We start from the raw sequence: 22,935 nt of genomic DNA, 5'->3' as shown, positions 1-22,935 counted from the left end.
TACAGATAATATCACAATTCCTAAGATAATAGTTACAGCATAATATCATACATGGTATTTTTGTAAGTGGATTGCCATTACAGTATGATAATAATGTATGTAGAATATACGTGAATACTTGGAAAAATTATCTTCAATTTAGCTTGGTAACATGAAACTTATTTATAGTTCAGTTCGTTCATCCAGTGGGAGGGGATGGGATCCATTATGATAATGTTAAGTAACTGGTAACAAAATAACTAATTTCAGCCGACTTGCTTTATATTCCAAGACTACAATAAAGAAATGATCTTTATAAAATATATATTAAATTTGACATTATTAAAACACTCATATTTGCAGATTTTTATCTGGAATAGAAGAAATCCTAGAAAATTTACGGACAGAAGAAATTGTGTTTCAATAAAATTACAAAATAGCGATTTTTAGATTACATTTACCTTTAATGGTTTTATGTTGTCAAAATATATGTTACTTGCGGCTGCACCTTCAGTGGCCTCAAAGGGCACGTAAAATCTATATTAAGATAAGCTGTTTACCAAAAATGTCTAAACGGCTGCTAATCGTTTAGTGAGATCCTTCGGTACACACACATAGGCAGACACTAGATATCCTGTTATTTTTATAAAAAAGGATTTTAGTGTTTTATTTATTCTATTGCTTTACAATCTAAACAAGGATGACAACATCCATAAAAGCGAAGCACTGAAACGGTAGGACAAACGGACATTAACACTTGTATAGTATCTGAACTGAAAAATCGGAACATAAATGTATAAATGTCGAATCAAAATTGTAGGTAAATTTGTTGAAAAACTGCTTAAAAACAGGATAATATTTATGGACATACTTACATTTTTGAACTTGATTATAGAGTTGCTTCGCTTATAATATTGTTCTTTGTTGTCCCAGGAATCAATATACCAAAAATCAGATCAAACGGATAATTAAAACACTTGAAAATTTGTTGTTAAAAAAGTAGAAAAATCAACATGTTTAAAATGGACATACGGACATTCTGGTAATGATTATAGAGTTGCTACGCTTTCTAAATCGTACCCAACTACTACAGGAATCATCATGCAAAGTTTGAAATCGATAGGACAATTCTAACATGCCTAAATTAACGGATAAAAGCTATCTATCTCGGACGGACGGACGGACGGACGGACGTACGGACGGACGGACGGACCGACCCTAATTATAGAAAAGCTTCGCTTTTAAAAATATTAATACTAATATGTCTGATATAGTCCATACTGCATGAACGTTAACTTTAAGTAAGGTAAGATGTATTACCCAAGTCTTACGTCTCAGGGAGTAAGGGGCCATTGGACTTTTTATAAGTCCCCTTAGTTTCATATCAACGTTTTCTTATTTGTTGGGTTGGCTAAACATCTTTGGGGACTTCAATCAATTAGTTGGGTCATTAAGTTGAGTGTTCAAACGTTCTAATCACTGATTGTAAAGTATGCTCGCAACTTTAGCTTAGTTCAAATTATCAAAACAATTTTTTTTCTTTATACTGTTATGTTTTTAGAAGGGTCATTTATTGTGAAAAAAACGCTAAATCAATAGTTCTATACTTTTGAAATTCTTATAGACCCAAAACCTCTAAATCGTATAGATTGCTTTAAAGTTCATGTTTTAGGCCACTTTGAATTGGTTAATTCAACCTTACTGAGGCAAAGGGCCTAAAAAATATTTCTGCCATAAAAAAATGGGCAAAAAAGATAAGGACAGAAAAAGTCTGAAGGGCATCTAAAAATGAAGGTCTTTTTAGATTTTCAAAAAAATTTATGTTTTTAATAGAGTTGGAAGATTTTTATACAGTTCAGCGTTTATATAATTCAGACAAATTTACAAATTAGTAAAATTTTGAATTTCAATATTTGATGTTATTTAATGAAAGTGTTCAAGCTACCCTTACCTTTTTTTATCCCCTCCCCCCCCCCAAAAAAAAAAAATTAACACCTACAAACAATACAAAGTGCCGGGGGGGGGGAGATTTAAAGGGGTGTTAATCCCCCCCACAATTCTTATTTGTAATTACATTTGATTACCCCCCCCCCCCTTTAAGCTTTAAAAATCCTCATTTTAATGATTTTAAGGGATTTCATAGCTGATTTCTTTTTTTATGTAATTTTGAATGAAATAAAAACTGAGTGGATTGGTTAGATTAAGACATTTGTCTGCCCTTGAAGGGCCAAGTTTAATATACTTTGGGATAGGGGTGGCCATATTCATTTTCCCCCAAAAAATATCTATGTTTATTATATTATTTTCTATAATTTCCGCTTTATTGAAAACCGGATCTAACCCGCGCTAAAAACACATGTAGAAATTGTCCACGAAAATGAAAATAAAATTTGTATGTGATTAATCCCTTCTATTGGCCTGGGCCTTTGAACCTTCGGGGCCAACAATTTAATTGTCGAACAATCTATCTTATAATTATTAATTTTTCCATCCCCTCCCCCCCCCCGAACACTTTTAATAACATAATAAGAATAATAGATATTCTAGAATGGCTTCGAACTCGTTAAATATCCAAAGTTTGGAGTCGGTTCTCAGCCCTACCGAAAAATCATGTATAGCACCGTATTACAGAAATTGCCCATGTACATTAAAACAAAACGCATACAATTAATAACAGTTTTAATCTTTTAATTTTTCATTTTAATATCCGCGTTAAGCTGTCTATAAAACGATGCGATAATTAACTACTCATTACTATAACTTAAGCCCACAATTATAATATCATTGTACTGTGTAAAAACTATTCATAGCAGTATTTTGAGTTAGAGCCAATGTACAATGTAATATATCTTGTACGACATAATTATATGAGTCTGGGGTAAAATAATCATAAAAATATCAATACCATATTGTCGATATCAGACATATGGCTGGTTACAAAGTCCTATCTAACATATCAAATCACAATACGCTTTAAGAATGTGCTACCATGTTATTCTAAAGTTAACCAATAAGATAAACTGACTTTAGTAACAATGAATAGAAAAAATGAACAATAGCTACGCGATTATGCAATAAAAACCTCTATATTTCTATAGTCTATATTATACAGTGTTTATACCATACGAACAATAAGAGGAATCGCATAAAACTATGCTTTTTATAATATTATGTTATAGCGCGGCTTGGATCAAGATCCGAACACTTCAACTCAATAGCGGAGTTTCTTTTGGCTACAGCTTCTAAAACCCCTCAATTCAGAGACTTCAACGAATTGACAGAATGACATCTTTGTACCTTATATTAATGGATGTAGATTATACATGGATATTATGGCAGGGGAAAACTTGAAAGTGGGAATCGTGGAAGCCCGCTGAGTGTTTTACTTTATTTGAGAACATGAAAATCTGGTGTAAGATTAATTATACATAAAGTCTTTAAAAGACCCTATTAATAAGCAAAAATATATCCTTAAATAAAGTTTTTTATTGTCTTAAAAGCTTATTTGCTACAGTCTTCTTTAAAAATGTACTTTTTTGTGTGAACCCTTAACTTAGTCTACATTTTAAAGCCAAGTGACATTGGCTGGGAAAACATAATATTATGACTCAAACAGATCAGTGTTTAAAAATATTTTGGTGAAACAATCTTTTTACTTATCTTCATAATAGCTAATGAATTTGGTACTACCATCTAAGGGTGAAGAGGAGAATTTTTCAATATTTTTTTTTTATAAAACAAGATGCTCTAAGACAATAATTGAGCTTGTACTTTTAAGAGAAGTTTAGTAAGCAAATTTACAAGAAAAGATGTTTATTTTTTCATTCAGCAACGAAATTTCAATAGAATATGACCATACTTCATTAGGTAATTATTTGAAATTCTAAAACTATGAAATAGAGAGTTGAAAAAAAGTTCATACAAATTTTATTAAAACCCTGCCATGCCCCGAAAGAAAATTATGGCATTAAGAAATTTTGTCGGGGGAAAAAATATTCATATCAAGGAAGTTGGAATAAAAATTATAAAAAAAATCAGGGCAGGGTATATTTTTTCTGAAAAAAAAACATAAAAAAATAAGCAAGTTGGAAACATTAATGAACATTTTTAAACGAAATTGCATTTTTAAAGTTTTATGTGATATCTTTTTTTAACAAACCTCGAAATCCATATCTACAATATTAGAGGGCTTTTCGGCAGATTTCTTATTTATTTTTTAATAAAAATGTCTCACTCCCTCTGTATAAAAAATTGTAGTCAAAGCACCTAGATATTTAGTTATCTGACTTTTGATCTAGAAAAAATGTTTTTAAAAATAAACAAAATATTTGAGATTGAAAGTTGAATAGATTTAGGAAAAATAACTGCCAAAATACAATAAAAATTTTCCAAATTCTAAAATCTTAGACTTCTATGCTTTTAAATGCAGTAATGAAGTTGTGCTAATATGTTATATTGCCTGTTTTGTATAAACACTTAAGAATTTGATGTAAACTTAATTTTCTGAAGCTACACATGAGATTAAGTCTTTTTTGATTGTGTAATATCAAGATATTTTTAATACATTCATGTTTATTTTTCGTATATGGATCGAAAAATTCTGCCCCTTATCTTACGTTAGATTAACTAAACATAATAATTACAATTTTCGTAAACAACCCAATTGTAATACATTAGGTTAGGTACGATTTGGAATTATCCTGAATGGCCGCAGTTTCAATGGACCCCAAGGGCTTAACATCAAGGTTTTGATAATATTATGAAGGCGGGTGGTGTGTATAGTCCTTTGCAAGTTATCATTTTTTCCATTTTATAAGAGACAATTTGTAGGTATTTAAAATCATATAACTTCAGACAATAATAGCACTTTTTGTACTGTAATGTTAATCAACTTAATTTCGCTAGAACCTGCCTACTCTAAAAGACAATTACTGGGTCTTTAAAAGGTTGATAATTACTATCTATAGAACTTTATTCAGTCCAGTCATTAGCTATCTATATTATCTATCTATCTATCTAGCTAGCAAACTATTCTAAGCAATGATATCAGATAGTTTTAGAACAATAGCTGACGTTTCTACCATATGTAATTTAAAACTTAACAAATCTTAAATATTATATAAAAAGCTGGATTTATTTTATTCTTTACCATGAATGTTCTTATTGAAAAATGAGCTATACGTGATTGAACGAGAACTGGTGAGTTTATTGTTTAATTTTGTCTTTATTGTACGAACATATACGTTGAAACAGAGATATATATTGAACAAAATTTGTAATTATTATATTTACTAGAGAAAGCACCCCTAACATCTAGAGGCTCTGCATAAAAAGGGGCCAGGAAAGCAAAAAATAGCCTAAAACTTTTTAATAACTTGGATCTAAAATTAGCACAAAACAATCCCGAGACCTATGTGATTGTGAAGCTTCCCTTAAATGTAGAACTCGATCATACAGTAGTTATCGAAATCTTATGCTACAGACAGGAAAAAAACCTTACTACTTTATAGGATCTTTGTTTTTTTTTAATACAATATTAAACATTCTAGTTCTCTGTTACATATAGGATAATTCAAATTTTTATACCACAATTTCAATTGATTAATTTAAATAAATTAATTGATAAATTTAAAATAAATAAAAATCTCTGAAAATCTGCCCCTGTCCTGATATATAAACTCATATGAGAATGATACTACAAAAGTAGTTAAAAAGTCGAGTTCATTGAAAATTACATAAGGCTTTGAATAATCAAAAATTGGCTATTTAACTTCAATCAAAGTGGATAAACAACAATACTACAGAAACGATAATATTAAGAAGATTTTTTCAATTTTAAAAATACTTATGGAAGAAATTTGTTAATATTAAAAAGATTGTTTAACTATGGGTCTAATGAACCATCCCGCTTGGTCAGTTTACCAGCAGAGTAATTTTAAAATGATAATATGAAAAAAGTCCTTCGTTCATGAAAACAATAGCATACTTAATTTAGGTGTTCTTTCAGTACAGCTGAATTCATTAGAAATGACAACGAAATTAAATCTGGACATGACAACAGTAGAACTTTTGAAGTAACTCGTGAAATAGGACCAGGCATGGTTAGATAACCCCGCAGAGGCTAGAAACTTTTTAAATATAAAAGTAACGTGGTTATAGGATGGTGGGGGGGGGGGGCGGGGGGTTCTCAATGTTAAAGAAAGGACTAAATATTCCAAATATAATGACAAAACGCGAACAAACAAATACTTATAGTAAATAATATCATTTTCTTATCTATTTATATCCGTTAAACCAAAAACAAACCTTTCATTAATTCATTTTTCAGCATTTTATTATTAAACATGATTTATTTATGACCAATTCTATCATTTATTTTTTTATAACACTTGCCCTTGTCAAACCTTTGTCTCATAGTTTTAAAATTTGGACACAATGATACATTTATATTAACTTCTTGGATGGCAACAGTTATTTACAAATGTAGTACAGTTGTCCGCGATTATTGATTATTGTTTAATTCTTTTTAAAAATCAGTTGATATCCTTATTGAATGGCTAGTGTCAAAATTAGATACCTATCTGTACATTTATTTAGGTAAAAAATGTGAACTTGATAAGCCAATTTACTGAAGCTTTAGTGGCATATAGCTTTTTGCTATGCATATTTATAGTCAAGCGTTTCATAACATCAGACTTTGCACATGCTGATCATATTTTGGAAATTTTTGTTTTCAAACATAATTTTTATTCGTGAGTAAAAAAAGTTAAAATTAGGTTCATGACATGGGCATTTAGGCAGGGATATGGGGATAGGCAAATAGAGGATAATTAATCATCAATTAAATACTTGCAAAGCATTTATAGCGTTATATAGATACCAGCGGCTTTGTCCCCAGAGGCCTCTAGGAGCACATCAGGTCAACCCACCCCCATATTTTATTAAACATTCCCAGGACCTAAGAAAAGCTACATTGTAAAGGAGAACAAAATCGGTTCAGCGGTTAGAAAGATCCTTCAGTACAGACAGACTGACACACAGACACATATCCTGTTACTTTATTATAAGGATAAAGGAATGAACAATGTAATGTATTGATTCTTTCAAGCTCTTTTATTGTCAGGTGAAGAAAAATTGATGTTTTTTCTACTATTGTCAGTATTTTAGAATTGTATTAAGCACATAAAAAACTTTTTTCATAATTATTATAGGTATAAAGCTACACATCTGTAGGCATAACTTCTTTTTCGAGATATTGTTCTGCATCTTTGAAGTTTAGGAAATTACAGGATAATTGTACACGAAAAAGACACACAGATACTATAAGGGGGGATTCACTGTAAAAAATAAACCCTACAACTGTAATAATAGGTAAATTGAAGATATATAAATCTTTACAAACAAAAATCTGGGAAGCTTTAAATAGTATGGAATAACCTTTCTCATTTAGAAAATATATAAACTTAATTAATAAAAAAAAAACTATTTAATTAATTTTAAGAGTGAACTTAAAAATTGTGAGAGAGAAATAAAAATAAAGAAGTAAAGAGTGATTTCTTTAAATATTATATTTTTTAATATTACAATAGCAAGTTCAACCTAAATAGCATCTAACTGTGCAGTAACTCAAATATAACAGAATATTTTAAAACCTAGCTAGGAGGAATTAGATGTTAGACAATTCTAAATCTTTATTTCCTCCTATTTAAGTTTTTTTTAAACACGTTTCAGTGGGAGGGCATGTACTGTATCAAATATTAATCTTGAAAGATAAAAGTAAAAACTCAATTTACTTTTTTAGGTTAAACAATCCATCTTTAAAATTGGTCCATTTTTTGGATTCGATTGAGAATTGACTACTTTTAAGTTTTATCACATTTTTCAGAGCCGGTTATTATTAAGCCTATAATATATATTTTCGTTTCTGTTGACAATATAACCACTTGATATCTTATATATTATATTAATGGAGTCTGCACTTCCAAAATCTAGGGGCTCTGTATCTGAATGGATTAGAAAGAAAAAAAATAACCTAAAACCATTTAATGACTTTAATATAATATCAAATAATCAGACCCAACCCGTGATTTATTTGAATAGAGAACTTGATTGGTATAGTAAATATTGAAATTTTAAGCCACGGATGAAAAACCTTACTACTTTATATAATACTAGCGGTTTCGCCCCAAGAGGTGATTAAAAAATTTTTTTTGGCGAAATTCGTAAAAGGACCAAGTAAATCTTCAGCAAAAAAAATGGGGGGGATTTTTTTTGTTTTTTTTTGGGGGGGGGGAGGAGAAGTTTGGGGTGTAAAAACCAAGCTTGAACAACCCCTAATAGACTTACTAAACTAATTTTTTATAGGTTTATTTTTAGTAAAAATTAGATGTCCTTAAGGTCAAGTTATTACAATGACAACATTAATTTGACGAAAATGAGAAAAAACAATTTTTGAGTTCAATCTTCTGTAAAATTAAACATTTAAGAGTTATATGATTTTGTCAAATTTTAGAACTTAGAATGTAAGCTTATTAATCACTGTCTAAACAACTGATTTACGGCACATAGACGATGAATGACAAACATTAATTAAATATTTTTTTGATTTTCAAATTTCATACTTCACATTAATCCGGGGGGGGGGGGGATTAAACACCCATCTTTCTAACAAATTGCTTACCTGATGAATTCAGCCCAAGAATTGAAATTTGATTGTTCAATGCCTCTACATTCGGCTGAAATAAAAAATATAATTAGTAATATTTAATATCAAAAGGTTATATACAAGTAGTGTTTGTTCGTCCAACAGTCTGTTTTTGTTTGTAATATTGCAATTTATCTTTTTAGCACAGCAACAATTTATCTGTAACTATTAAAGTTAAATCAAATAGTATGTCTAAATAGAATAAAAGACTAATAATCATTATGCAAGGATGATATATTTCGAATAAAAATTGAATGTTTATATTATAAGACAAAAGCACAGTACAAATTGAAATCAATTTATCCTTTAGATTATCTTAAATTCGGTAAATAAGAGTTTAAGTATTCCATACAAGGTGACTTTAGGCCGAGATATTTTATAATTTTATCTTTCAAACATCTTTTATATTCGAACAAAATATTCCAAAATTACTAAGTAAAATTTAAATTTTAGTTAAATTGTGAATTCCAACGACTGAATCCTAGCTTTAATTAAAACGAGAATAATGCATACAAAAAAGCAATCAGACGTTTTATAGACTTATCTAATTGCTTTCCGATACGACTAGTAAGTTAAGTACAAGTATTAAAAGGTCATGGGTTCAAGTCAAGGCAAAAAAAATACGTCATAATAAAGATGTTAAACTAGTTCATATTGCTGTTATATGAGAGGTGTGAATATTTGAAGACAAAAGAATTACAGTTTTATATTTAAAAAGCTTTTTTTATTAAAAGTTTATGTAAAAATTAAAGAAAGGGTTAAAGATAAAATCTAAGCTCCAAAACAATTGAAAAACTAAATTGAAATATAAAATGTTTGACCCAACACTGGTCCCAGAATCAATGAATATCATTACTGTAACAATATAATAGAAGAAATTTACCTTAATTACTACTGTGATATTTTATAAATATATATTCATGGAAATGACTCCAAAGGGTTTCTTAGTGGGGTAGGTTTACAGCACTATGTTTTTACAATGAATAGAACAAAAATGCTGCATTTCCTTGTATTTTCAAGAATATTTCAACATTTACTGTGTATAATTACATATTGGAGAAATAATTTCACTTTGACAGATATTTGGAAGCAAAAGTTTTGATTTTCATTGAATAGAATATAGTTTAAGTTTTTTTAGAAACACTTAGGTTAGGTAGGAAGAAAATTATGTTTCTGAAATTCGTGCCTCTTCGTAATAGGTTGGGTGTGAGCTTTTATAAGATATACACTTTTTAAGATCGTCTACTTTTATTTAAGACATTTATGTTGTGTGTACAAAATTTTAGAAATACAATAAATGTTTAAACCATTTAGTCTATGAATAAATATTGATAGATGTCTGTCTCTTCACTAAAGTATCGAAATTGGTTGAATTGTAAGGGTTGAATTTGCAAGAATTCCTCATATTGATGAAGGCAAGTTTTGTCCTAATTTCCTGAAGGTTTTGTCAAATTCTAAAAGGCCCTAAGGAAACGGACACCCTCCTTTTTCTTTTTCTGAAAAAAAACCTTGAAGTGGTTGGAGGATTTAAGTTAAAAAAGGAAGAATTTAAATGCTGTACAATTCAAGAATTTAGAATTAGAGTTAATTTAAACCTTCATATATATGTGAGAGTGCAGTGAGAGTGTTTATACGAAACGTGAGTCTGTTTGTACACTTAAATCTCAAAACTACATCTCTAAATGTCCATTTTTTTAGGGCCTTAGAAGTTTCGAGTATTGTCGGTTTCATGCCATCGCCTCTTAATTTCGTCGAATTTTCACACTAGCTTTTCTCCTATGTCCAGCTCCTACGGGAGGCTCTAACCCTGCGGGTCCCATTGCCTGACACTCCGGGGCAATCATAAACATTTATATAACCTAACCTAACTTGAAATAACCTATCAAAAGCTGCTGTGAAAATATGACGAAACGCCCCTTAAGAGGCTTTGTCACGAAACCGACAGTATCCGAAGTTTTTTTTTATTTATTTGGTCGTGTTATCCCATAAAGTTTTATAATTCTAACACATTGCTGAAAAACTTCAAAAAGCCTTTTTTTGGTTATTTTAAGAAAACGCCCATTTAAAGATCTGTCGTGATGAAAAAAGGTGAGGAAAGTCTGAAACTCTGTGTCGATTTTAAGGAGATTCTCTCCCATTAAAATAACAGTATGATAAAAGTACATAGTATTATTAAATTCTTACATGATTATAGGTATAAACATAATCCTAGAACCAATTTTTTGAAAATTGAAGTGCAGTTTTGAATTATTACCCTTCACTGGGGCGATAAGATCGTGGCTGCTTTATAACTCATTATGTTCGTCTGTACATACATTCGCTCTGTTGCTGTACAATGTAAAGGTCTTTTAATAACAGCCAATATTGAATCAAATCATCCTATTCCTAAGTAACTATATCCTATAATTGAAGAAGTACGTTTTTTTTGTTTTTAACTTAAGATCTCGCTAACTACAGAATCGATTGGGTTCTCCATTTTAGAGAACCTTCACATGGGTCCCTTGGGGGGGGGGGGGTAATTTAAACAATTTTTATGATAGTTTAAGGCTCTTTTTCTGCTCTGTATACCCTTTCAAATACAGAGCCCCTAGAGACTAGGGACAAAGCCGCCAGTTTATTATATTGTACTCGCTCCGCATATCAAAATTATGAACTTTATCATCCTTGTTTTGGGTGGGGTATACGAATACGTGTATATACAAGCACTAATTCAGGAAATGCTTCGTAACTCTCATATTATAAGTGGATTAATGTTTATAAGAGGCAGACATATAATTGTGAGGGATCTAAAGGGATAAGACAATGGCTGATAAATAGATGTACGTCCCCAATGATGATACACAAAATTACCTTTTCTGTATATTACCTAAAGTCCCCAAAGCTATTAAGCCAACGAATAAGACAAAAATCCTATGTCCCATCACTCTGTAATTGTAGTGATGTGATAAAAAGGAATTAAAATAATATCTTTGGTTTTAAAAACATTGGGCGATTTTTTCTAGAATATTTTTGTTGATTTTTTTATGATATCTATATTTGCTCTATACTAATTTTGCAAAATTAGCCTTAATATTTTACTTATAATGCAATAAGACAAAAATCAACAAAAGATTTAATTGTATTATATGACATTGATAGTGTTTCTTTACTTTTTACCAACGGAATAGATAAATAGCAAAATTAGTCATTTGAAAAAGGTAAACTAAAATCTAGGAGAACAACATATTCTATCAGATTTTTCAGGTGGGGGGTAGGGGGTCCTAGTCTAAAGAAAGTGTTATTTAACCCTTTCCTATGACTTAGGTAGATTCTAATAATATTTTATTGCTATTTTTATGACTAAAATATTTTTGTATAAACACTGACATTGATAACATATGGTTAAAAAAACACAAGAATCAGAAAAAGAGAGATGGTAAAAAGGAGGAAGAAAGATAGAATGAAGAAAAAGAGAGAGAGGGATGAATTAAAATCCAATGATTAACCACATAAAGAAATTTCATAAAAAAAGGGATCTTGACACTATAAAAAAATATCCAATTGTCAAATAATTCTTAAATTTACTATTTGAAACTCAGGACTCGTTAGACGCATTAGAAATAATCTGCACATTTTTTGACAAAGGAATTGTTCGAAATTTTCGCAGCCGTCAAAAATAGTAAATACTTTTTCCAGTAGTGTTTCGATACAAATTAATATCCGCTGGATTAGAATCAGTTCTCAGTCATACTGAAAAGTCATGTATAGCATCGTATTACAGACATTTTTCTACTAATAGTAAAATGAAAAATAAAAATATTAATTCTAGTTTTTACAGGGCCTTCGGCCCCTTTAGACAAAAAACGGAATTGTTTTGTAATTTTGCTTTCCGTGGAAAGCTGCCTATATTACGATGCGATAAATAACTATTCCTTTTTTAGAGTGTTTTTTAAGGAATTGAAGTGGTAATGAACAATGACACTCTTAATTATAATAAATGTCAGGACAAGAAAAGTATTTAGAAACAATTAGTATAACACTAGAACATACAGAGATTTAAATTTAAAGTCTTTTTTTGCTTTGTGACCACTGACCAATTTACTCTAAAAACGATGATTTAGTTCAAGTTAGTTAGTAAAATAAAAATTAAACTACAGGATATGTGAATAAATAAATTCTTTGATATTTCCAGAGAGAGAGAGGGAAAAATGGGCTGTACATTACACTAGTCCCTACATTTTTATATACCCGTTTCGGCCATTGTCTTATCCCTTTAGATCCCTGTATATTTCCCATTTTATCATTACATCGTTTCAATTAATTCCATATTATTATATGGTGCAAAAGTTTTGTCTATCCTTTTAAGAATTCATGCCACTGTTTGAACAGAGATTTGTTTTCGGGAATTGGATACATTTTAATCATATGACATGTGCTTTTCTGAAGCTTTCCCCACTCATTTCAAATATCTATTGCTCTGAACAGTAAATGAAAAGTAGTTTAGGCTCTTTAAATTTAATTTAAACAAATATAAGGTACTTGTAATTTCACGGGAGGATCCATGAGAGAGCAAGTGATTTTTTATTTCACCTCATTTAAAAAAAATCTAAATTATAGTCCATGGGTTGACCTAATATAAAATAAGTAATTCCAAAAGATTTTATGTGTAAGATAATAAGTTTTTTTTCTAATAGCAAAATTTGGATTAAATCTTTGGATGCAAGTTCAGTCTTTGATATGTGCGCTTTTTAAGATCAAGGACGTTTCTATATTGATTAATCATTTGTTAAATTATCAGGGTTGGGAACTTATAATCATAAAAATATTGTAATATTTAAAATACACAGAGTCCTTAGAGGCTAGGGTGCAGTTACTTATGATAAAGTAGCCAGATTTATGCGTGTCCAGGAGTTCTTTGAATATATCAGGCCGGGTTAAAACTGGTCCAGGGAAGGTTTTATGCTATTTGGCTAATTGAAACAAACTAAACCACCCAACTTTTCAGGAAATAGCCATTAGTGCAATTGATTAAATGTTATTTGAAAATAAAAACGGTAGGAAATACATTTTAGAATATCTTTACCAATCTTTAAATTAGCTGAACTTTTAAACTAAACCCAGGAGGGCGATTAAAACATTATTTGATATGAAAGGAAGCGATTTCTTTACAAGTAAGTTAATTACAATTTAAACATTCTTTTTAAAGAGAAATTGTAAGAAGCTATTTGTATTCCTTTGTAATAGCGAAGCTACTCTATAATTAACTTCCGTTTTTCCGTGATTCAGTCCCTCCAAAAGCGCTATGTGTGGAAATTTGGTTTTCTAGACTGCTAGTTAGAATGCACAACTGTTTTTTTGCTGCATTATTAATGTTTATATGAGCATCCATTTTGTCATTTAATTAGTCCGCCTGCCTGTCGGTCAGGCCTTTAAAGGCATATATAGTGATATTTCTCAGGATTTTAGGATCTTCATAATTGTCGCATAATATGTCTCTTTATTCTATACCTATATGAGCGATTACTTTTTCAATTTTTTATAAAATGGCTTGCTTTATTGCATCAAGATCCATGACAGATCTATATAGGAAATAAACGTCTATATATGAGCTCGAGTCTTCCAATGGTAGAGTGTTTAATACTCATAGTGGTCCAATAATCCATAATAAACTCTCATTGACCAGAACGATAAGACCCATTATTTTACTCTATGAAGAATAAATTCCTTTCTTTTATTTAATGTTGCTATTTGAATTATAATAAAGTATTAAATTTCTATTCATAAAACAGAAAATTTAAATTTCTAAAATAGTAAATCAAAGAAAACTTAGTTTTAAAATAATTTGATACTGGCGATACGTGCGTAATGTGGTCAGATATTAAACTAAAATTTTACATTTAAATACACATTTTAACCCTTTCAGGACAATAATTTGAAACAAAAAAATACTAGGATCCTAAAATATTTTAAAGAAAGAGAGACAAAATTATAAATACGGTTTTAAATAAAAATAATAAAATTTAAAAAAAGATGGAAGGAAAGGGAAGTGAGAAAGAGGGACATTTAATCTTTAAAAAATTATGCAAAAACGAATATTCAGGGATATGAAAATGGAAGAAAAAGATTAATATTCAATCTAGCCTATAGCGGTATAATTTTAGAACGCCACCTCTAGTATTTGTATAACAACTTAACTATAAACATCTGCTATATAACTTATTTTGTCCGTTTGTCCATCCCATTTTCTTTTGTAATATAATCTCTATAATTGGCTTCGAACCCGTTAACACAGAAAATTAACTATAGAATGTACACTAACTTTCTTTAGGTTAAGTATCTAAACGTTTCAACCACTACTTATACTCAACAGAACGGGTAATTTTGTTTATCATTATTAAGGATGTGTAGCAATTTATCTCTCATTGTCTCTTGATCCCTATATTCAAAACGTAGCTTTGCTATTAAAAGCTGAAAGGAAGTACCTAACCTAAAATCTTAATTTATTTTTCTATGCTTAAGGCTGCAAATAGGGCCATAAAGGATAAGTATTCGTGATCGGTTGTACCCCTTACTAACACTAATAATAGGAGGTATACAAGTGTTTATGCAATGTCAAAGTTTCTAGCTTTTTCTCTAGCTTCTAAGGGTTTTAAACCCTAAGAAATATATATAACCTAGATATCCGAATAAAACTTTCCTTAAAGCAACCCAGACGTTTTTAGAGATTTTTATTACTTTTTTGGTTAATATTAGAAGGTGTTCTTTCAACTAGAGACCTTGTCTAAACAGATTTACGCCCAACCCCTATATAAACCTAAAACCATCCAAATATATAAAGCTTCCTTGAAAAAATATTGACAAAACTAATAAACTTTTCCTAAAGTTTTATTTTGGCTGCATTTCAAGTTGAGCCCCCAATAAGTTTTGGATAATCAAACTAGATTAAAACTTATATTTCACGACAAAATTAAGCCGAAAGAAATACACGGAGAGGGTCAATTATATTAAGAATCAAAATATAATATGCAAAACATCATTTCCTACCATTCATATATTCATAACCTTATATAAAAGTAACATAATGTTTGTCGGTCTATCTGCATTTTAAAATATACTGAGAAATAATTGGTCCGATATAAGCTCTCCTTTTCATTAAAGCACCTTATGGATCTAGGGAATATTTATAGCTATTTTGGGGGTAAATAACTTAACGATCCCAAAAGAAATGACCATACAAAAAATGACCCCTTACCCACCCTAAATTCAAAAAAAATACATGTATCTTTCCGCATTTATTTTGATATTACTTTAATCATTAAATTTAATCTTTTTTAATATTCGTTATGTGTATTATTACATTAAATTAAAAGTTAACAGAACTTATTAATATTATCAAACATTATTTATAGACATTTGTTAAATTAAATTAAGTCTATATGGTTATTTTATAATGACCATTTTACTGTTATTAAATAATTGAATATCATGAAACTGTTATATGGACTCTAAATTTGGAAAAAGAACTAGGGCTCGGCAGCCGCAGCTGTATTCAGCTATGCAGATTACTGACGCTACCATTAGCTGCAGCTACACAAATTAAATTCATTTGGCTATCGTGCACTGGAAGAGCCTTAATAACCAGAAAAAAATTCTGCCTTTAGTTGTTGATAATTTCAAGGAGTAAGGTTGTTGCAGATTAATTTTTAATCTATTTTGGCATCTATTATTATATAGTGGTCATTTATAAGGAAAGAGTGATTTACAGAGTAGCTTTGTTTCCTATACAAAACATATACAGTAAAAGAAACATGTTGCGAATATATAGGGATTAAGGAATAGGTTTATGGTCGTCCTTGTGTTTCATTTAAGAATTGCAAAATGGTTGATAATGGCCATTTAAAGACTTCCTGAAACTGAAAGAAAAACTACTTTGCCTCCAAGTTTTCCACCAGTCTTCTGCATTTGATTGAGTAATAATTAAAAAGTTAAAAGACTTTTTCAATGTGTTTTCATCTTATCATGTTTCTGTTATCTTTACCTCTGAGAATAACGTTTAAATCGGTTGCATGCGCTCTATGGGACAAACATAAGTATTCGCAAATATTTTTCCATTAAAACATTCCCTTTTGAATTACAAAATAGCTATATGTTCCTCTATATACAAACTAGCATCTAGGAGCCCTATATTCAAAGCCTAAAACCATTCCAAGCCTTTTTATAAAAAGAAATAGCCTAAAACTTTTCCGGCACCTATGAGAAGCTTCGCTATAAAGGAGGACCATATCGGTTCAGTGGTTAGCGAGATCCTCCGCAAAAGATAAAAAAGCTTACTACTTTATAAAATATCCATGGACACAGTGTTTCGCCCTTTTAGGGCTCAAAAATAGGATGAATTTACGTACAAACAATATAAAACAACAAGGAATAACATTTAAATGAAATCAAAAGAAGAAACAAAATTAAAACCAAATTATTAAAGAAGGGGTTCTCTAATTGATACAATTCTGACGATAAAATTTTTTTGGTACAGTCTTTTAAGAGGTCATAAACAGCAGACAGGTGATCTTTGACCATTACTTTTTTGACTGAGAAATTTAAAACAAATAATACATTTAAAAAAAACAATACAGGCTTAAATGAACGTGAAAATTGGGGAAATGGGTTAAAAAAAATCTACATTGAATCTAAACTAGCATGTCGGCAGAAATTGACAATAACAAATTTTACATTTAACTTATTTTCAGAACAAAACTATCTGTGTCTGTGTGTTTTAAACCACCTTTACCCCCTTCAAATTTGTCCTTTAAAAGTAGACTCTTTGATATAGATCTAATATAGTTTAGCCTAAAACTAAAAAATGGCTTTGAACGGGCCATACGGACAGCCTTGCCCTTAAACCGTCATGAAAAAGATGCTGTGAGTATTGGTTTAAAAAATATGACGTAACAAAAAAATTAGCCAATGAGAGTCCACTACCATTGCCGCCATTGGTCAATAACGGCCTCTCATTGGCTAATTTTTTTTGTTGCGTCATATTTTTTAAACCAATACTCACAGCATCATGAAAAACTATGTTTTGCATGTTTTTTTTAAATTAACTAGGTAACATCCCTTTTTATTTAGAAATAGCCTTCTGCACAAGGACGTCCAAGCTTTTTTTTTGAGGTGGTTAAATTAATGGTTTTAAAGGTTTGAGGAAGGTATTAAAATATATTTTTTAAATTAATTTTGATGTGGATAAAAAGACCCCTTTACCCCCTTGGTCACTTTGTAGCCAGTATTCGCGTCCAAATATCATGTATGTAGGAAAACAAATATGTTAATGATGCTCCCTTTTAAAACCTTAAAGTTAACTATCATACTATGCAGTCATCATGATAAACTTTTTCAAAAGATGACAGTTTTATTTAATTATCTATCTATTTATCTATTCGTCTGTCGCTTTATTAGTATGCCTATATAAATATCGGTCTATTATATATATTAATCCAAATTGAACATCTGACTCTCAGGCTATTTATCCATCACATTAAGACTGCATGATAACATAGAAAAAATCATAATGTATTCGATATTATATCTGCTACTTTATTTTTCTACTAGCGGTTACGCCCCCCAGAAGCCTCTAGTAGCACTTTAAAATTTTGGTTTAAAAAAAATAATACAATACCTATCTATGTTGCTTTCAAGTTTTTACGATACTTAGCTATGTTGCTATTCTTATTTTTTTATGATTTCTCATGGGAGGGTGGTGGTACCCTCCTCCAAAATAGTTATAAACCTTCCCGGGACCTTTGAGAAGCTACCATATTAAGGAGAACCCAATCGGTTCAGCAGTTAGCGAGATCCTTCGGTACAAACACACAGACAAACACATAGACAAACACACAGACGGCGGACAGACATTAAGCTACTTTGTATTATAGATTAAATAAAGTTCATTTCCTTATTTCTATTAATTAAAAAATTTTATTTATATATATCTACACAGAATTTTTCTATCTTTATTAACTTATTATCTTTCATTTAATTTATCTAATTTCAAATTAAAATGACGTTTTTTACTTGAAATAAATATTTAATGATACCCTTTTTTTACATTTCATGTCGACAACTTATAATTAAAGTCTGGGGTTGCTTAAAAGACTTTTATTCAAATAAATTCTAAAAACTTTTGAAGGAAAATAGAATAATTGCATGCGAAAGCAGCGCAAATACTTTTAAATAAATTAGTAACTTACTATATTACTTAAACTTAAAATATATTTTAATTTGTGTTTCGTTAAGATGAGGGTAGCTTTGTCCTCGAAAAGTTGGATCAACAGATTTAAAATTCAAATGTCTTCAGTTTTTATCTTTTTGGATTTTTACATGTTTGATCAGCAGCCATTCGTCCTAAATATCTTTTAAGGTTGAGAAGCTACTCTATAACGAGGATATGTTCATATGTCTGGGCTGTAAAACACCTATGGTTGTAAGTAAGTAGATAATGTTTGTTATTAATTTTTCTTTAATGGATGTCTGATTTAAATATTTAACTGTATACTATCTCTTTGAACTAAAATTTAATTCATTAACTTGTGGATGCTGCACTTCTCATGGGTATGATAGTCCCTGTTTAATATTGAACTATATAAATGCTATGCTACTAAAAATTGCGGTAGTAGTTAAGAATTTTGAATAATTAGTCTGTAACATAGAAAATTTACTAATATGAAAAACCTTACATAAAGCACATTACTTGAAAGGTTTCATAGACGTTTTTATTTTACAACAAGTCATGTTTTTTTTCTTAATGAAATTTATATCAAAAATTGAAAATGATTGACAAAGCGAAAAAAAATATTTTCAATAATTTAGCGTAGTCTTTTAAAGATTGTACAAATAAGCAAATAGTTTGTGTGATAGCTGGTAAATTCATGTTAAAGTGGGGGGCCAAATATGATTCGTTTAATTTGGCTTGTAAAGCCATTTAATAACATAAACAAGGATGACAACGCCCAAAATTAGTGAAGCTATAAACTGACATTTATATGGGAGACAAAACTATTTTCCCACTGTTGAAATCCTTCAAATAACATGGAAAATTTAAAAATAACGAGTAAATAGTAATTACTCCTAAGTTTAAAGAGCCCTTCCCCTTTGAAGAGTTTCTTTAAAATATTTTTAAAAATCTACCGGATTAAACCAATTAACCTTAATTTTAGAGAAGAGTCACTTTTAATAATCATGTACATTGTACATATAAAAATTATATATATGCTTTAAATTATAAATGTACAGTGAATTCAATGGGTATTTGACGAAATATGATAAAGCTTGAAAATATTCAGTAGTGTACATATCATACTTTAGAAAGGGGGGGGGGGGCATTTGGTATTTATTGCACTGGTTTATTTATTGGCTTAACATCTTTGGGGACTTTTTTTGAATTTTGAATGGTTGGTTCGTTAAGTTGAGTGTCAAACCACTAATTGTAATCTACAGAAGGGCTAATTTTGTGTATAATCATTGTGGATGTACATCAATTTATCGGCCATTGTCTTATCTGTTTAGATCCCTGAGATATAATTGGTTCTACTTACCTAAAAGTACAAAATAAAATTAATAAACATAATATTAATGAAAATTAATATTTTTAGAAAATATAAATGAAAATTTATTGCAAATTCTTTGCGAATCTATAATAATTTTATTCTATGATTAAGCATGTATTCGCTATTATTGCAAATGCCTACTCTATATAACTATTTAGTTCTCAGAGACACAGAAAAATCTTCTAAATAAACATAAAATAAAAGATCAGATGAACATTTATTGTATAAAAAAGAAACTATAATCCATTATAAGTTTTGACGCATTTTATTTATCATATTTAGTTGACATATCTTTTTGTCATATTCTATAATTGTTTTTAATCCGTATTCCCATCTTACTTTTGATAGTGGGCCTTTATCAACCTATTAAAATTAGGGTTAGGGTTAGTTACAATACGTTCGGTTAAATACTTTTAGAGTTAAACTATTGTGTTATCATAATAATAAAAAATTAAATATACAGTAATTATTAGTAATACATACACGGTTTTCGCATAACGCATATGGAAAACAAATCATTGATGGAAAAAAACATTTTCGGTTAGGTTAGATGAAGTACAAAATTGTAAAGGGCTTCAATTATGTTTTGATTAATTTAAATGGGGGAGGGGTTGCGATGTTTAAAATGTGTCTAAGTAAAATAACCCAAACAAAGTCTTGTTTGTAAAATAATGTCAATTTAAATATCAAGAATATTGCTACAAATATAACATGTCTATGAAATGTCAATTATAACCACTGTTGTAAAGTATTGCATTTTCGACATAGGATCTCAAATATCGACAGGGGTATTGGCTTTCAAAATAGTAATTTGGATCAATCTAAAAACACTCTATTTTAGGCAACAAGTAAATATGTATATTTTATACATATAAAACATAATACGATAATCAAAACAATTAACTTTTTATGTAGGCATACTTAATATGTTTATAAAATACAGACAAAAATTGCATATTAGTGAAAATCATTTAATTGCGATTGTAAAAAAGGAAATATATTTTTTAGAGAAATTTGTTTCTTTTAAAAATACACTCGAATTAATGTAGGTAAGCTACTTCTAATCTTAAATCTTAAGCTACTTCTAATCTAAAGTGGTTCAAAATGTGTTTTTTGCTACTATTAAATATTGTCAGTATTGTATGAACACAGATGCTTATTGTCCTATATAGGGGGTTTGAAATTAATTTATTCCTTTTATTCACAGTTTGATTTATGAACAAGGAACACAGTGGCTTTTTTACCAACTTAATTAAACCATTAATTCATCATGTTTGTGCTCAAATAAAAATTTTAGGGAAATAACAACAATTAAGGCATAAGAGTTTTACCAACTTTAAACTTTTTTTAAAAGCGAAGCTTTTCTAAAATTAGGGTCGGTCCGTCCGTCCGTCCGTCCGTAACGGATAGCTTTTTTTGTTAATTTAGGCATGTTAGAATTGTCCTATCGATTTCAAATTTTGCATAGTGATTCCTTTAATAGTTAGGTACGATTTAAAAAGCGTAGCAACTCTATAATCATCACCAAAATGTCCGTACGTCCATTTTAAAAATGTTTTTTTTTATTTTTTTAACAACAAATTTTTATGTGATCTAATCATCCGATTGATCTGAGTTTTGGTATATTGATTCCTGGGACAACAAAGTATAATGTAATAAGCAAAGCAACTCTATAATCAAGTCCTAAAGATGTAAGTATGTCCATAAACATTATCCTGAATCAAGCAGTTTTTAACAAATTTACTTACAATTTTGCTTTGACTCTTATACATTTATATTATGATTATTCAGTTCTGACACTATACAAGTGTTAATGTCCGTTTGTCCTACCGTTTTTAGTGCTTCGCTTTTATGGATGTTGTCATCCTTGTTAGAATGCACTTTTTCTAAAGCAGCCGCAGCTGCATATCAAAATTATAGTTCAATAGGGCAAACGGCCGCGCTCAGTAGACAGTAGCTTGTATTTCTTTCAGTCTAGTTTTCTAAATCAACCATGACCGCTTAGTTTTTCAGCGGCATAAGTTCGGCTGCCGAGCTCTAGAAAGAGGCATGGACAAACGTAAGTTGGGTAAAATGATCTTGAAATATAAAAGAATTAAACCATTTGATTGCTGCATTGAAAAAATAAAAATCCCACGTTTTTTTTGTAGAATTGATTTAAAACAATCATACACTTAAATTTAAATAGACATAAATTCTGAACAATTTTAGTAAAAAATCATGGAAATTTTGGTTAAAAAGGTGTCTTCAATGTTCATGTAATATTACGCATGAAAAAAATGAAACATCTCGTATTTTTCATTACATAACATGGACATGCTTTTATTTTCGGTATTCCTTTAAATTCATTTATTTTTAAAAATAACTTCAGTGTTATTCGTGCTATTTTCACGTTTTTGTTTGGTGATTTCATTAAACACTCAGTAAGGGATATTTTAAAATAGTTTTGAAATTATTTCCTTATCATGATTAACTTAAATGGTCATTTGCTTCAAATTAGTACTTTTTATTGCGTAGCTTTTCTAGAGGTGTTCTTTTCCCTTACTTTAATCATAAAGAAATGGTTTAAATTAGTAAAAATTTACACCTAAAGCAAATCTATAAACATAGTCTTACCTAAGTTTTTGTTTAGAGTTACAAATAATATACATTTAACATTTAAAAATTTGTTAAATA

The 22,935-nt window shown here is 29.7% G+C and overlaps 1 protein-coding gene across 1 annotated transcript in view; it reads right to left on the bottom strand.

The window, feature by feature from the left end:
* LOC145330712 (uncharacterized) overlaps positions 1-22,935 on the bottom strand; it is a 158,936-nt gene that overhangs the window by 69,595 nt on the left and 66,406 nt on the right. Inside the window, exon 5 of the mRNA XM_080175377.1 lies at positions 8,660-8,714. Within this exon, the coding sequence (XP_080031503.1) occupies positions 8,660-8,714 (55 nt within the window). The remainder of the gene's footprint in view (positions 1-8,659; positions 8,715-22,935) is intronic.

The sequence above is a fragment of the Acartia tonsa genome, chromosome 10, assembly GCF_053477335.1.
Source record: "Acartia tonsa isolate MP-2025a chromosome 10, ASM5347733v1, whole genome shotgun sequence".
Taxonomy (NCBI): Eukaryota; Metazoa; Arthropoda; class Copepoda; order Calanoida; family Acartiidae; genus Acartia; species Acartia tonsa.
Note: the sequence above shows the minus strand (reverse complement) of the source record. Positions and strands in the feature narration are given on the sequence as shown.